The sequence below is a fragment of the Grus americana genome, chromosome 1 (genome assembly GCF_028858705.1).
Source record: "Grus americana isolate bGruAme1 chromosome 1, bGruAme1.mat, whole genome shotgun sequence".
Taxonomy (NCBI): domain Eukaryota; kingdom Metazoa; phylum Chordata; class Aves; order Gruiformes; family Gruidae; genus Grus; species Grus americana.
This window is the reverse complement of record NC_072852.1, coordinates 131119263-131135223: the sequence shown is the minus strand read 5'-3', so window position 1 is coordinate 131135223 and position 15961 is coordinate 131119263. Positions and strand designations below refer to the sequence as shown.

General features: G+C 41.2%; 1 protein-coding gene across 1 annotated transcript in view; it reads left to right on the top strand.

Annotated features, from left to right (window-relative positions):
* PDK3 (pyruvate dehydrogenase kinase 3) overlaps positions 1-2477 on the top strand; it is a 57771-nt gene extending 55294 nt beyond the window's left edge. Inside the window, exons 10-11 of the mRNA XM_054825089.1 lie at positions 101-214; positions 1316-2477. Of these exons, the coding sequence (XP_054681064.1) occupies positions 101-214; positions 1316-1459 (258 nt within the window). The 3' untranslated portion in view covers positions 1460-2477. The remainder of the gene's footprint in view (positions 1-100; positions 215-1315) is intronic.
* The last annotated feature ends 13484 nt before the right edge of the window (positions 2478-15961 follow it).

Genomic DNA, 15961 nt, shown 5'->3' with positions numbered 1-15961 from the left:
TAGGTATCTTTTGTTTTATAAATGATTGAAGTGATCTGTTGCCTTTTTTTTTTTTTTAACTTTCCACCATATTTTTCCTCTTGTTTCCTTGTTTTTGTAGGCTGGGTTTGGCTATGGCTTGCCAATTTCTCGTCTGTACGCTAGGTACTTTCAAGGTGACCTTAAACTCTACTCAATGGAAGGCGTTGGTTCAGATGCTGTAATTTATTTGAAGGTATGAATTTGACCCTTTTATAAGCTAGTAATGCAGTGCAATTTGATAGTTTATAGTAGGCTGAATAAGTGAACTTTCTGTCTTTTTACTCTTCAACTAGTTTTCAAATCTATGATTGCTATCTTCATTATATTTTATCTAAATCAGTTACAGAGAATCCTAAAAGCAGGGGTTATAAATGTTAACCTGGTACTAATACTAGTTAGCTTGCTTTGTTGGTTTGTTTTTTGTTTGTTTTTTTTCCTAGTCCCCTGTGTTGGATCTTTGCATTTTGTTAATCTGTCTTAGGTGCTAAATTTTCCAAGAACTGTGTGATGAGAGATAATTTTGGTTAGTACTTTTTGATTCTGAAAGTTTTGACCAAAATAAAACTGAGAAGACGATTGTCTGACTCCTGACCAGTACTTTTTTTTTCTATGCAGTTCTCGACGTGCAATAGACTGTATTGTTCCCATTGTCATTTTTTGGGAGATTCCAGGCTACTCAGAGGGTTAAGGTTGAAACTAACTGCTTGAATTTCATCAGGGAATTTAAAAGAATATAGCGTATAGCTCATGTACAGGTCATTGACTTAGCGTTGTGACTGTGCCTTGCTGTATGTAGCGAGTTGTGCTAACTTTAGTTTCTGATGGGTTTAACTCTGTGCATGTATGTGTGAAGGAAAAAGGCATGGTCTTTCTTAGAGAAAAAAGGCATGCTAATGGACTGAACTAGATCAGTCCTCACAGATCAGTGTGCTGAAAGAGTCCCAGTTTGTTGGAGAAGTGTTTAACTAAAGTAGCTGTGTGGCCCGTGTCAATGACAAATCTCCCTAAAATGTTTTTGACCAAAACTGTTTTTTTTTCTTGCTAGCATTGTAGATGCTACTCCCTGGAAAGAAGGGAAATATTTTAAAGTGTTACTATTTTCTTTTAACTTTTACTATGACTAGTACTTAGACTATGACTACAATGATTAGTCACAGCCAAAGAATGTTCAAAAGGCTGTTGTGACATGAGACACTCGTTCAATACAGAAGTTGTAACTGTAGAGCTCCCCAGAGTATCATCTCGCTGTCGATATTTCTAGTGATATCTTACCATTGCTTTTGTTTTTCCATAGGCCCTTTCAAGTGAATCATTTGAAAGACTTCCCGTTTTTAATAAGTCAGCATGGCGACACTACAAGACCACACCTGAAGCAGATGACTGGAGCAATCCTAGCAGTGAACCAAGGGATGCTTCTAAATATAAAGCTAATCGATAATTTGCCACCTTTTGTCTCTGTTGGAGATGACCTCTGCATTCAGTATAAAGTCTCTGCTTTGTTCCAAAATCCTTCAAACCACAATAGCTAATTACTTCCAAACAAAGACCTAATCAGGGCATTGAAAAACAGTAAGAACAAAGTGATGACTGGGACTTAAAGGAAGGCACTAAGCACGTTTGGTATGTGAATCCTGTCTACTTCACCAGAATATGCTTGGTTGCTTCAGTCATGCATTGACAAAAGGGATTGCGCTGTGATTGCACTTAAGAATACAATGTTGTAACAAAAAGATACTATTTGAAATGGCCAATTTTTATTCCAGTATAAGGATTGGCAAGATGTGCAGAATCCCTTTAAATGGTGAATAGTATCTTGCACAGCAATATGGTGTAAGAGAGAAATTCTAATGTAGTTAAACATATGCTTTGAAAATCCACTCTTTACTGCATTTTATATTGCACAGTGTCACCTCTTACAGAAAATCCCTTTGAGCTCTTCAGATTTTCTATCTAATGAGCTTATAAATGCATAGTACTAAAAAGGGTTGTGCAGCTTTAAACTGATGCTTTCCCCAAATTCCCAAATCCATTTGTCAAGTGCATACAAAAATTACGTTGTTATAAGACATTGGGATTTCCGCTTCGTGGTATGCACCTTAATGATTTTCTTGACGCGTGAACACAGAAATGCATTTCTATACATTTTTCCTTGTTTTGAGGAAAGATCATAAGTAGTTAGATCATTTCTCCATACAAGAAATTCTGTCAGCATAGGGGCAAAGGGTTATTGAATTTTATGTTTATTGCCTATCATATTTGGGGGGCTGGGGAGGGGAGAGAAATGCTGAAAGGCCAGACAGCCAGTCATACAAATGAATTTGCCTTAAGAGTGTTGGTTGCTTGGAACCTGATTAGTTTAAAACCTGTAAATAGTTTGCAAAGTTATTTATATATTCAATGTCTGACTATAGTCTGGTAATCTGAATTTGTAGTGTATATAAAGATGTTGTACACCAGCTTTTGGAAAGTGTCTTTGGTCTAAATACACGAAACTGGAAATACCATAGAAATGGGAGGGACAAAACATAGCTGGTACCTGATTTAAGGAAAAAAAAATCAAAGAGAAAAAAGGCGAAGTATTTTCCCCTTAAATTTATTGTAAGGGTTACTGCTGAGTGTTAGGAAACTGTTCTTCACTGAGTCTTTGCCAAATACTGTTTCTGATACTATGGCCTTTCAAGAAAAATTTGTGAGGTTTAGAAGTTCTGATGATATCCTAGCCACAGGAATAAAGTAGATGAGTTGCAAGCAACTCTGATGCACCCTCAGTTTCTCTTAGGTGTTTTGATATTTTTTTGAAAGATATTGCAGATTTTAGCATGGAAAAATGAAACTTGTTTACTAAAATTGGAGGGGGAACTGTCCCTTTTGTCCTCCCAATATTTATTTTTATAAAGAACTGATCTGTTAGGTAAACAGGGAAATGCTGAGATATTCCTAGGTATTTAAAAAAAAAAACAACTTAGTTTGACTTAACGATAGTACTTTGCACTTACATAGCACACTTCATCAAAGAACTACAAAGTGCTGTGAGCAATAAGCTTCATATAGCTCTATTTCGTAAGAGTTGGAGTCCTTACCTTGCAAACTCTCACTCTTATCTGTTGCAGGTGGTTCAAGAATTTGTATCTGAATCATTCACGAGTTTGCAGGGCTTGAGGTTCTGTGGGCTTCTCTAGGCCGTACAGTTAAGTCACATTGGAGCACCACTTTGTTTTAGCACGTGCTCGTACACATCTCTGCAGAGTCCCACCATACAGTTCAGAGGCGGAGATACCAGGATGGTGCTGCAGGCTGTCTGACTTGTTAGCCGGTAAGCGGTGCCCTTCTGCACGGCACGGTGAGGATGTGACGCGTGTGGCCTCCAGAGCAATAATTTCCCATGACTGCAGGCATCGCTGCAGAGAAGGCAAATTGCTATTCAAGCGATATAGCTATGCTGCTGGGGTGAAATCAGAGTAATAGTTTGACTGAAACACCAGTTGGAAGTCACAGCTACTAAAATTTAGTCACTTAACTTCTGCCCTCACCCATAACTTCTTACTGTTTTTTAAATTAATTTCAAGTTGCATATGTTTTCTAGTAATTGCAGAGGGGGGCTTGCTTAAAAATAGAAATTTGTGATGAAACTAATATTTTCCCAGTTGTATGTGGTCAGTTTTTCCTAGAACATTGCCTAAAACATTCCAAGGAATCAGATAGTTTGTGTAAGAACCTGAGTTTCAGCTCTTGTTAGAAATTGTATTTTGAAGTAGTAAATCCTGACCTGGTGCTTCTTTTTGGCTGTCTCTTATACTTGAGTAGGAGAGGTAACAGAAAGAAAAGAAAGCATGCAGGCATATTGAACTTGTTTTCATGAAGCGCGTGTAAACCATGGAAGCCAGTGAATGAAAGCTGAAGATACTGTTGGGGATGTTATGGTATATTAGTCATTTCACTTCTTTATTCACAAAAAGAACTGAGGGGCTTTCAGGACTGAAGTGCTCTAGTACATGAAAACTGAAGTCCCCTGAAATGGTACCTATTTCAAAGAACCCTGAGCATGTACGGACTGCTCAAAGCAGGAAGGTAGAGCACAAGGAATGCATTTTCTTTCCATTTCCCAAGGTCTGTTCGTGGCCATTATGGCAAATATGGACGAGAAGCAACTTTTCTCCTCTCCATCCTTGTCTAGGCAGCCTGTGTTCTTTAGTGGAGATCCCAGGTATGACGTAAATTGTTCTTCACTCATTGTCCTCAAGCCATGTTTCTTCACAGGGGTGTTAGTCTGAAAACCATCTTAGGAAACAACAGCAGCAGACCTTCAATTAGAAGTGCTTTTCAATGGGTATGCCTGAAAAATGAGGGTGGATGGGTTTGTAGTATGGCTAGTTTAACTAGAGATACTGATCTTTTTTCAGTTACTTCTACCTTTGATTGGAGTCTGTTATAACTATTTGTTTTAATATCTTAGGGCTGTTAATTCCAAACTTTCTGATGATACAAAAGTGTATTTCTTTTTTATGGATTTCAGAAGTATGGCCTGCTAATGTTATTGCAACCTGCTTGTCTTGAGTTACAGGACACATAAATAGAACAAAATGTTTTCAGTGAAAATGCTTCGTATCTGTTGTGCTTGGTGATTAACAGAAACAAACTGAGCAAGAGGTGTTTGCTCCTTGATTCTTCCAGAGAATTTCCAAACAACTTCTATGTGTCCTAGTGTAACAAATAGTTTAACTGTTTTGTCTGGTGTACATTTTTCTGGTGTATGTCTTGAACATAATCTATTAATTCCCTGCCTATTTTAATATTAGTAGATCCTGAAGTCTCTCCAAAGCATATTCGTGCTCCCTGCTTTTCTTCGCTTTGTTTTGAGGCTAACAAGGGGTCCTTCAGAGTCAGCACTTGAGAAATGTTCAGAAGGTACTGAAATGCTTCTTTTACAACTCAAATGCAGAGTCTTTGCCTCTGTACTTGACCGTGATGACCTAGGATAGTACTGAGAGAGCCTTTGTCCTGCTGCAGTTTGTGCTACCTCTTGGGCAGTGTTTAAACCAGGTCCCTTGACACACGCTTAAAGAATATGGATATTAATTGTGTGTTGCTGGAAAACTCAAGCTACTTCTTGGCTGTGTAAACGACACTTGCTGCTCCAACTGGATAACATACTTTTCTTTGTCCTCAGAGGCATGTAGATTTTGCTTTGAAACAGCTGTTCGCTTTCTCCAAAAAGTAAGCAAGAGTGGTCTTTCAGTGTAGTGCAACCTCCTATTCACCGCCACCCAAACTCAGTATTTAGGGTGAAATCTTAACCTCATTGACATGAAGACACTTCCCCTCCCTCACCTGTAATAAGCACTTCTAGATCCTTGTGCGTTAGGTGCTGCAAAGTGGTCTTGATTGATATGTATAATTTCGTAGCAAACAGCCTGAATGTTTCTTGTTAGTATTTCTCTCTTGAGGCTTAACCATGCCCGATTGCGCGGTGTTGGGTTTCCTTGCATGTTTCCTTGGTTGCCATGTAGATGCTGTGGTTTCTAATAGCTCTTCATTTCTTCTTCCTGACATACTCACCTGCCTATGAATTAATATATATAAACGTGGTTTTGCAGAACTTAAGAGAATATGATGGCACACGACAGAATGATGTATTACTGAGTTCAAAGGTGAGTTTATTCACAAATGAGGAACGTAGTTATAAACTGTGTAGCGACTTCAGGGCTGAATCTTGCAGATACTTGCACAAGTAAACAGTGTATGAGAGTAATCTCACTTAAATGAATCTGTTCTCAGGATCAGGACTTAAGCTGTTGACATTAATTTGAAACAATGAAGATTTGTGTAACTGAAGTGGCTTTCTAATTAAAAATAAATAAGAAAACTTAATGTTCACGTGCTTTAATTGCAGTATTATGTTGCCTTAAGAGATCTCAGAAATTGGTACAGACAACTTGTTTGTTTCTTAAATCTGGAAGGGTTTTTTTTAATTTAGTATCAGTAGGATTGATGTGATTGTGATAATTCTGACATTGTCAAACTAGTATTAATTGCTTTCTTAATTTTTTTTTCCTTTGAATTGAGTACTCCCAAGAGGCGGCAGATTGGCAGTCCTTTGCAATTCTCCCCCTGTCTGTAGATGGTACGAGGCAGTGGCAGGGCCAAGTGGCGCACTGTCGGTGCTCTCGGCTGTTCCGCAAGGACTGTCCTTAGGTGAGGGACCTGCTAGCTGTTTCACGCTCGCCATCCCCGATGAACAGTTAACAGTGTGCTAAACTGGTATTGGGTTTTATGATGTGAGTTTCTGGTGTGGGCAGAAATCAAGTCAATTTGTTCCCAGCATTGGTTATGGGACAGAGCTCTTACTTGTGAGCTGGCCTGTGTTGCACCTGGCATCCAAGAGGGAAAGGGGTCTCGTGTTGCCTTTCCTCTGGGGTGGCATCATTTGAATCAACCAAACCTATAATGGAGGAGTGGGAAGCTAATTTTTCATAAGATTACTTGGTGATGTTTTGAGTCTTCTGTAACTTGTGTTGGAATTGTTTTTAGTCCAATACCTGTGAATATAATTTGTGTATACTCTTACCTTTCTTTCTTCTTTCTGTGGCTGACAAATAAAAATATGTAGAAACTACGTGATGACATTTTTAAGGGACTGATTTGGTTTCACACACTGTGGAGCTTAGTTTTTGATTTAGCAGCCCAAGGTCAACTTCACACATGCCTACAGAAGGACACCCTCAGCTGCAGTTGGGAGCTCAGAGTAATTTTAGAAAAAAGTGTTTTTCTTGCCTGTTTTGTTACAAAGCAGTTTAAAATCTTCTGTGGAAACATGCGTTTGAGTGTTTCCATGTCCATCTCCCTCCTCCCCCAAGATTTATTATTAATATCTCAAGCATAATTTATTGTTTAAGTTGGTTCTAAAATGATATATAAATTCAATTGCTTCTGTATTGTTTTACTCTGAATTTTCAGGTACGTTTAATCTGACCTGGCTTGTATTGGATTTCCAGGTACATTTTAAGACTTTAAAATTTTTAATGTCTTTCATAAATATGTTTTATGCCTTCCAGATATGGGTCTTTATGAAATGCTTGTTGTCACAAGAAAGTCTAGTTTTCATTCTGAAGTTACCTTTCAGTGATTCTTGTGGCACAAGACTTGATTTGTCTTTAGAAAGATAAAATCACGTTAGCATAGCTGAACTTCACAATTCCTGATTTTGCTGTTATGCCAAGGACTTGATATCAAAATATTTACAAAGACAGCAGTTGTATAGAAAATAAAATTGTACTTGATTTAAGCGGAAAAATTGAAACACCGGAATTTTTTTGCTGATTGTAAATCTGAAGATGTCTCTTTCTTCAAAATAACGGAGCTGCAAAGGCATTTGTGGGAGACTGGCTTCTTGAAAACTTAGTCACTACAGAAATTACTTTAGGTCGATCGCTTCTGCAAGTATTTTTTTTCTACGTTATTCCTTTCTCTATGCAGATAAGCTCCCTGGTTTCTGTAGGCTTGTAGCTTGAGGCAGGGCTGGGGGGGGGGGGCGTGGGGGGGAAGTGAGGGGGTGCAGGTGGGAATGTGTACCCTAAAGTATTTTGGGATAAAACTTAATTTTCTCTTTTGTATTCTGATAAAATTGGGTTAATCTAGTGACTCTTGGTTTAGTCTCTCTTTTTAACTAGTGTTCATCGCTCCTTTTTCAGAACATTGAGGTAAGAAAAGTTCAGGCCTCTTATCTAGAAACTGCTGGTTCTGAATAACTGCCTAAAATAGAGTCTTTGGCAAGAACCTCAGATTCTCCTTTTCTCACTTTCATAGAGGGATCCAGAAATGGTTATATTTTAAGAGCTTTAAGTTGAAACAATTACAAATTAAACTTATTTGGTGACTGAGAACTTGGCCATTTGGAAATATGAAATCATATTTTAAAAAATGAGTTTTGTTTCATGATCTCCAAATTCTTGGTTTTGAGGGAACACGCAGATTTATAAGCAGGGAAGGTGTTACCATTGGCAAAACATTAAGAGCTGAATTACAGAGTTTTGGTGCCATCTGTATACTATGTATGTTTCAAATGTTGCTAAAATTCAGCTAGATTATTGTGGTTTTGCAAACCATTTTGTTATATAAGTGTGTGGGGGGGTTTCTTTGGTTTTATAGCCCTTACTGTTGACCAAGACTTAATAATTTGTTGATTTAATAATTCATCAGTTTAATATATCAATGCAAGTAACAGAAAGGGAGTATTTAACCCCTTCAATTATCGTCGTTATTGTGGTAGCAGCAGCAGAGCTCTGCAGCATTTCAGACTGCCAGTTTGCAGAACTACGGGATTTAGAGGGACCAAATTCAGTGAGATGCTGAAGGCAGGGACTGAGCTACATATTTTGGCTGTGCTGACGCTTCCTCGAGTGAATAGAGATGAAGCCTACAAGTTTAGCCACTTCCTAATACTTCCATGGAGTGTGACATTTCCTTTAATGTTCAGTATTATTAAGGATTGCCTCCAATTCATCCTTACTGCTTGGAGTTTCTGATTTCCTGATGTGGAAGCAGCAGAAGCTCCTACAGCGGTTTAGAACAAAAAGTGAATTATTGGGGATGTCTGAAACCGGTATCCGATTGTTCTGGGTATGTCAGCATGGTTTGTCACCACACATTGGGTTTTTTTGAAGCATAAGAGCATCTTTGGGTTTGTGGGTTTTGCTTTTTTTCCCTGATATATAAATCTCCCTAAAGTTAAAGTTTCTTGGATTATTCTTGATATCTGAGGTATCTATTATAAAATAACACCCAAGGCTTCTACCTTGAAATTTCTTCAGTTTTCCATAAAGTTTATGTGTGTTCATAACTTATTCAAGAAAATGAAAAAGCAAAGTTTCTTAACAAGCAGTTCTGGAGCAGGAAAATGCCTGGAGACCCAGCTTGCTTGACTCATTAACTTTCTTATTAAGTAATAAGTGAGACTCCAGATGGTCAGAATTTTGCTAGAACTGAGATAATTTTCTTTCAGATGAATTTATTTTAAAACTTCAGATGAGAAGAAATCTGTGTTGTACTTTCTCGCTGCTTACCATTTGCCACGATAGGATAGTCACAGGAGCTGAGTTAAGTAGCTCAAAAATGCAGAATCTGTCAGTACGTACTGCATAATATTTGACAGTTGCTGTCTGTAGAATATGAAGCAACTAGTTGCAGCAGCAGTATAATGAAGATTTATGGCTCAAGGATGCAGGCTTATGTGAGAGAACAATTTGTAGTAAGGGATCAGCTTCTCATTTTAGAGTTCCTGCCTTTTTTTAGGCTGTTGTAGGCTCATTCAGTACTTAAATTTGTTCCTTTCAGTGGAAAGAGAAGTCTTGCAGTAGACAGTTTTTAAATGAAGTCAGGCATACAAAATATGTCAGACATGCTTAATAGGAAAGATTAAACTTCTTTTATTGTCAGATTATATTCATCATCCTACTCCGAGGCTGGTTTTACTTTAAGCTTTTCTACCATCTCTTCTAGTAGTTAAGAGTAAAATTAAGCGAGTCTAGTAAATAATGCCTGCTGTATTTTGTCTAAGAGCATCAGCCATTCAGAAAACTTGTTAGGCAATCTGCAAACCCTTCTCCATCTAGTGACTTGGATAATTTTTTATGTCTTTGACCCAAACTATCCCCCCTAGTCCAAAGGCAACAGGCATGTCGCTTTGCTTCTACTAGTGTGCAGCTAGGAGATAGGATTTGAAAGTTGTAAAATTATTTTCCTTCTTGATCTGCCACTGTGGATTCTTTTCTTGAAATTAAAAAATGAGCAGGCACCTGTAATACGCTGATTTAAAAGACTTTTTTTCAGAAGAAAGCTTCGGTTCTGCCAGGTTTCAAGGTCAGATGTTGACTGTGTTTTGGTATTGGAAAGCTCTCAAAGGACAGCTTCATTAAAATTTCCTTGTGGTTATGGAAAGCGATGCCAGCTTGCACTGCTGTGAGATGTTGGTTGTTAAAGTGTAGGAGCCGTCCGAGCAGACTTGAGGTTGTCGGGGGTGCGCGTGGCTTCCCCCGCGCTTTCTGCAAGCGCTGCCCTGGCCTCTTTGCTTTGCTCTTTATGCCTATGTTAATAAATCTCTTTGTAGACATAAGAATACTGGATATAATCCTTGAGGCTCTGCGGACCAACACTTCAGGCACAGTCAGCTTTGTGTTCAGGTAAAGGCACCCGTGTTTTTGTGTGCGCGAGTCATGGCTGTGCGGTACTAAAGGGGTACTAAGGTTTTACCACCAGGGAAACGCTATTCGTCCTCCTTTATGTTCAGATATGGGTGCCCGTCTGAGTAAATGGGCGTCCGTTGTGGGAACGACGCAGTGTGCTTGAAAACTGCCTGCTGCAGTACGCGCTAAGTAAAATGGCCACATCCTGTACACTACATTGTACAAGTTTACCGGCTTTACAAAATATTTCACAAATAGCTGTTTGATGGAGGAAGAAGTTGGAGTTATGCTTTGTTCTGGTATATTTAAATATGTTTTGTCTTGCTGTTAGTCTGTGCACTTAATGCTGGAGAACGCTAGCTTGCTAAATGTCGTGTTTTACAACAAGAGAACTGAAGTTTCTAGATTTTTAATGGGACATGAAAGTATTTTATCAAGATGCTTGATACACAATGGTCAGTGCCTAAATATATAATTAATCTCTAACTTGTTTCTTAATAAACAGTTGGGTAAAACATGCAAAAAGCTCATCTTGGGCAGGTCCCTGTAGATGTAATTTCATTCAGTTAACGGGTGAAGTCAATTCTGCAGATGGCACGGTCGTACCACCGCTCTTTGCATAAGCTAACTGCATTTAATTAGCTTCTGTGTAGTTTATCTCTGTTCTTAATGACAAATTGACTTGAATTCCCAGAAGCTGGAAGTCAAAAGGTGTCAGCATAGAGGTGCTTGACCTCATGGCATTATTTTTTCTTGCATTTCTTTAAGGGATATCGACTGTGAGCTTGCTGGTGTTTTCTGATGGTTCTCCATGTTGTTTGTATGTCTAGGAGACAAGTACGTGCTGCAGGGTGGTTTGAAGAAAAGGTGCTCCTGAGGGGATAAAAAAATAAATTAAACCACCCAAGATTTGCCACACTGTTTGGATTAATGTTTAATTTGGAATCTTGTTAGTTCTTATACAGTTTTCTATTTGTATGTGAGTAATATGAATATTTAAAGTGTCCTTTTTGTTTTTTTCTGGAATAAATGCACTCATTTGGGAGAGGCCCTTTAGATAACCAAAGGGGAAAAAAGAAAAACAAAACCCCCAGATATTTTCTCTAAGGGATAGTTTCATCTTTGTTTTGGCATTTGGCATTTAATCATGCATAGTAGCCGTGCAAACTCAGGACACTGTTAAAAATGAAGCTAGTTGACTTTTAAACTGATGATACAAAATACCTTAAGTATGGCCAAGTAGCAAAGTAACTGGCTTCCTACTGTTTTGCTGCATTGGTTTTGAAATGAAAAAAACAGAGACTAGTATGGCATGTAGTACATTAAAGTAACACAACCCTGTTGGTATTCAAAGCTAGTCACTTGCAAAGAGCAGGTTATAATTAATCTACTTTGCCTAAGTGGATGATGGCTTTGCTGTTCACAGTTACTTTAGTTTACAGAGAAACAGGGTTTGTTTGTAGGGAAATATGATTAGAGAATGATAGACTAGGTTTAAAAAGTACCACAATGTGCTGAAGAGGCCGTAATTTAATGTAACAAAGCTGTTTCTAGAATTGGATGTACGTGTGAGGCTTGATGTGCGCATGCAGCCAGGTCAGTGCCGCCAGGTAGGATTTTCCCTTTGGGTGTTCCTGCCTTCATGTGCTTAGGCTCAGGAACAATCGTTTTGAGATAACGGACCATTTTCTTCTTGATTAGTCCAGTTAAACACCTAAAAAAATTACGTTCTTGCTAGGTTTTGTAACTGGAAAACGCTGCCTTGCAACCATATTTTCGCTTCTGTTTTACCACAGTCGTTTAAAAACAAAAAAGCCAAAAAGTCTTCAGATTCCTGGATCCCTGACTTCCCTGTGCCAGAGTTTTTTGTTTGCACCCTTTCTGCAAATAGGAGAAGTCAATCACAGGGCTTTAGGGTTTACCGCGCTGTTTGATCCCTTAGGACCGAGCTCGCCAGCCGGATACCGAGGCAGCAGCTGAGGAGCCACTCCGAGCCTGTGGGCTTGTTGCCACAGAGGAGGAGCGACCCGGGGTGCGAGCCTGAAACAGCTCGGCTCACCCGCCCTCGCAGGCTGCCACCTCCTGAGCCTGAGCTTTGCCGCACCAGCAAGCCCATCCTCTAGTGATCGGGGAATTTCGGGCTGCTGTAAAAAGAGGGAATCCTGGTTCTTTCCCACATACTTGTTGAAGTCACAGTTAATGGTGGCCAGTCAGGCAGGGTGGAGGTTTGGGGTATCCCCCTCTCAGGTGTGTGTCTGGGCTCTTCCAGGTACTTACTGCTCTGCTGTGATTATTTAACACAGTTTGCTGGGCAGCAAAAGGAATCCTCCCTGCCTGTGGAGATGAGATTTATCCAAAACATAATGTAAATGGAAAGCTGAGCTGCCAAAATGAGGAGAGGAAAATGTTGTAAGTAGTCAAATCCTGATGACTCTACAGAGGTCACTTATTTCATGTATAGCACAGACAATGAAGTATTTATTACCAGAGAAATTTGGGATCAAGCCCTGTAACCTTTTCATCCTTTAGGGAACTGTTGCCTTTTTGTAGGGTGAAACGGCCCTTTGAGAAGGGTTAAAGGAGGTGATACTTCCAAAAGCATAATTTCCTCCATTTTTTTTTTGTCCCCATTTGCCTTCAGATTATATTTTGCCACAGTCCAGTATACAGAGCAGGCTCTTGCGTTTGTGTGAAAGGCAAAACTGCATTACTTAGCTTCCAAGGTGGCAGTTCACTGTTTCTCATTGAAAGAAGGATGGATGCTGTTGGAGGGAATACCTGAAAAGGGATGGAGGTGCCACGTGTGAGAGAACTCTGTGAACCGAACGCGGATATTGGCCCAACCACAAACTGGTCATGACTAACCGCTGGGGTAGGGGGATTCAAGCCTTTTATTTGAGGAACGGCTTTCAGCATGGGAGCCGCCTGCGTGCAGCTGTGAGGCAGTGGCCTTGATTTCCATTTGGATTAGAAATGCTGATGCCGCCCTTCCCTGCACGAACCAGGAAAGGGCTTTGTCTTCAGAAAGAGAAGGGCAGAATGTGTCTGTGTGCGTGTACTTGGGGAACTCGTGTTGTATTTTGAGAGGAAAAAAAATCTCTTCAAAATACAATCAGGAGTTCTTAAGATAGCCTGCTGCCTGAAAGGGTCTCTACACAAGAGGCGAAGCCCTAGGTCCATTTTCTGGTCCATTTTCAGGTCTGTTTTAGGAGGAGGCCAGGGGTCTGCTGCACCAGGCTCAAGTGCAACTGCTGCTTGATTATATGCTATCATGTAGGACTTTTGGTTTTTTCCCCATGACAGCTTATTATTACCCGCTTTTTACCAGCAAATTTGATGTAGTGTCAAACTTCTCCTTCCTGCTGAGCTGCCAGGCCCTGTGTTGACTCAGGGGACCTTCTTGTTCCCCAGGGCGTTTGCCCTCAGCCCAAAAATGAACCCCCTCTGACCTTGGGCTGGGCTGTACACAGTGAGATCCCGGCTTCAAGGGCACGCGCTCATGGAGACGCAGCACCGTGGACCTACCGAGGGGCTTCTGTTGGCCAAAGCTGTTCCCCTGAGGCTTTGGAGTGGGAAAGCAAGGATTGCAGTTGAGGAAGCAAAGGCACGAGCCAAGGGGAATTTAAACAGCTTCACCTTGTTCAGCGAGGGCTTTGGAGCGGGGAAGGAGGTGCGGGATCTGCACTGATGCTGGGCTGTAGGGCTGGCTTAGTTTTATTTTGGGGGAGGAAAGGTGATAGTGAATCGCAGCAGTTTGTGCAGGATGACTTTGGGCGTACTAGGGAAAGCTCAGCAGACAAGGCGAGGAGCAGCAGCAGCACTCAGGAGACATCAGTGTGGGTAATGCTGGGGACTTATTACAGCCATATCCTCCTTGGGAAGTGGTCCTAGCTCTGAGCCCACCTGCTTGGGAAGGCAGGATTCCTCTTCATGAAAAAGCATCTGTTTTCTTGTGGCTTTATCTGAAATGCCCATTTCCTGTTGTTAACTTTGTCCAACTTCCACCTGTCAGCACTGCTTTGTGCTATTCTAAATGTTTTCCTTCTTTTGAGAATTCCGTCCCTACAGTATTTGGAAATAACTTTTAATATACACAAAAAATTATAATCTGTTTTTATAAATGTTTATCTATCTTGAGCCTTGTGAGTTAAGTCACCCCTGTGAGTGAGCTTACACAATGTTGTATTTCATGCCTAAATGATGGAAGGATTTAAACCAAAGGAAACACTGCAGATGTACTGTGCAAGTGCTGGCTCAAGAGCTCTGCCCTGTACTGCAGAAAATCACCTCTGCTTCTGCAGCCACATATCAAACATGCTGCTGTTTTACATAGACTCGCATGAACTCACAGCAGAGACTTTCTGATTGCTTCCAGTCATGCTCTTTGCTAGTGTTTTCAGGGTTTCTATGGTGCAATGAAATCCCAGTTAAAAAATTAAAAATGCTTTTCAGTTCAGACTACTGGATTTAAAATTTGTTCCAAATTTAACTCAGTGCTTGCTAGCAGTAGAGGTAGACGCTCCCACAGGGCGCTGCAGCTCTTGCGTTGTGTCTCCTTGCCTGGGTGGGCCCGGCTCAGCGGTGGCTCATGTTGTCCCTGGGTTTAGATCAGGCCCATGTGCAGGAGAGCCCCTGGCGTCCCTTCCCGGAGCGCTGTCGGCCGCACAAGCGTACGTGTGCGCAGAACCGCCACCTTCCAGGCAGTCAGACTGTGGGAGGCGTCAGCCAGACGTGGTTCCTCTCCGCAGGGCTGTGAGGCAGCTCAGTGGGAAGAGAAGCGCGACCGCAGCCGGGCTGGCTTTCCTGGTCCTGGGAGTGTACGAGGGTGTCTTGCATCTCCCAAGGGATCCAAGACACTGCTCCAAACAGCCCCGAATCAGTCTGAAGTAATAAAGCTTGTATTAGCAGGGAGCATTTTGGTGTGGACTGTGCATCTTTAAATGGTTTCTCTCCCATGCCAAATGGCTTTGAAATCTGTTCCCATTCTGCAGTTAAAAATACCTTCACTGGGAAGTCCGAAGTCCCTGCCTGCTGGTTCAGCTTCTCCCTGCCTGAGGCAGGGCTACCAATAAATAAATAATGTAAAAAAAAAAAAAAAAAATCTTTTCTACAGCTGGTGCAGTGATCATTTCTTTCTTACAGAAAGGACAAAAGGGGAAGAGCACAGCAGGGAAACTCAGGCATCAGACTGACTTAGCTGGAAGAAGAGTCAAGTCAAAGGCCAGGGTCAGGAGTTGTCCCTGTGGCTAATGTTTGCTGCTGCATAAACCTGGCACAGCTGCAAGCCATCCTGGCACACACAGGAGCATCACAGCTGCTGTTCCTGCTGCTGGGGATGGTTTTCAGAAGCAGAACCAGGGTGGTTACAAAAGCACTGCCTCTTTCTTCCATCTAGAAGTAGGAATTAAAACAGTGGCTCCCGATTCCGCTGCGCTGGGGCGGAGGGGAAGGAAGGCCGCCAACTTGCTGGTGCCTAACGCTGCGCCTTGTCGGCTGAGGCAGCCTGTCCCCGCCTTTGCAGAGAGCAATCCGAGTGAAGGGGAGGTGAGGGGTGATGCTGTGGGAGCAGAGAGCAGCAGGATTTTGGGCAGGTTGCAGAGGCTGCTCGGGTGGCATTTGTGGGGGCGCAAGGATGGATGCTTTGTACTGGGGTATAAAGGACGCGGGTAACAAGTGCTGTGCTATCAGTGGGGCTTACGCTAGGTGTTGGTTTTGTGTGTTCAGAGGTGCTGTAAAATGAAGGTGAGAGGCAGCAGTATCTG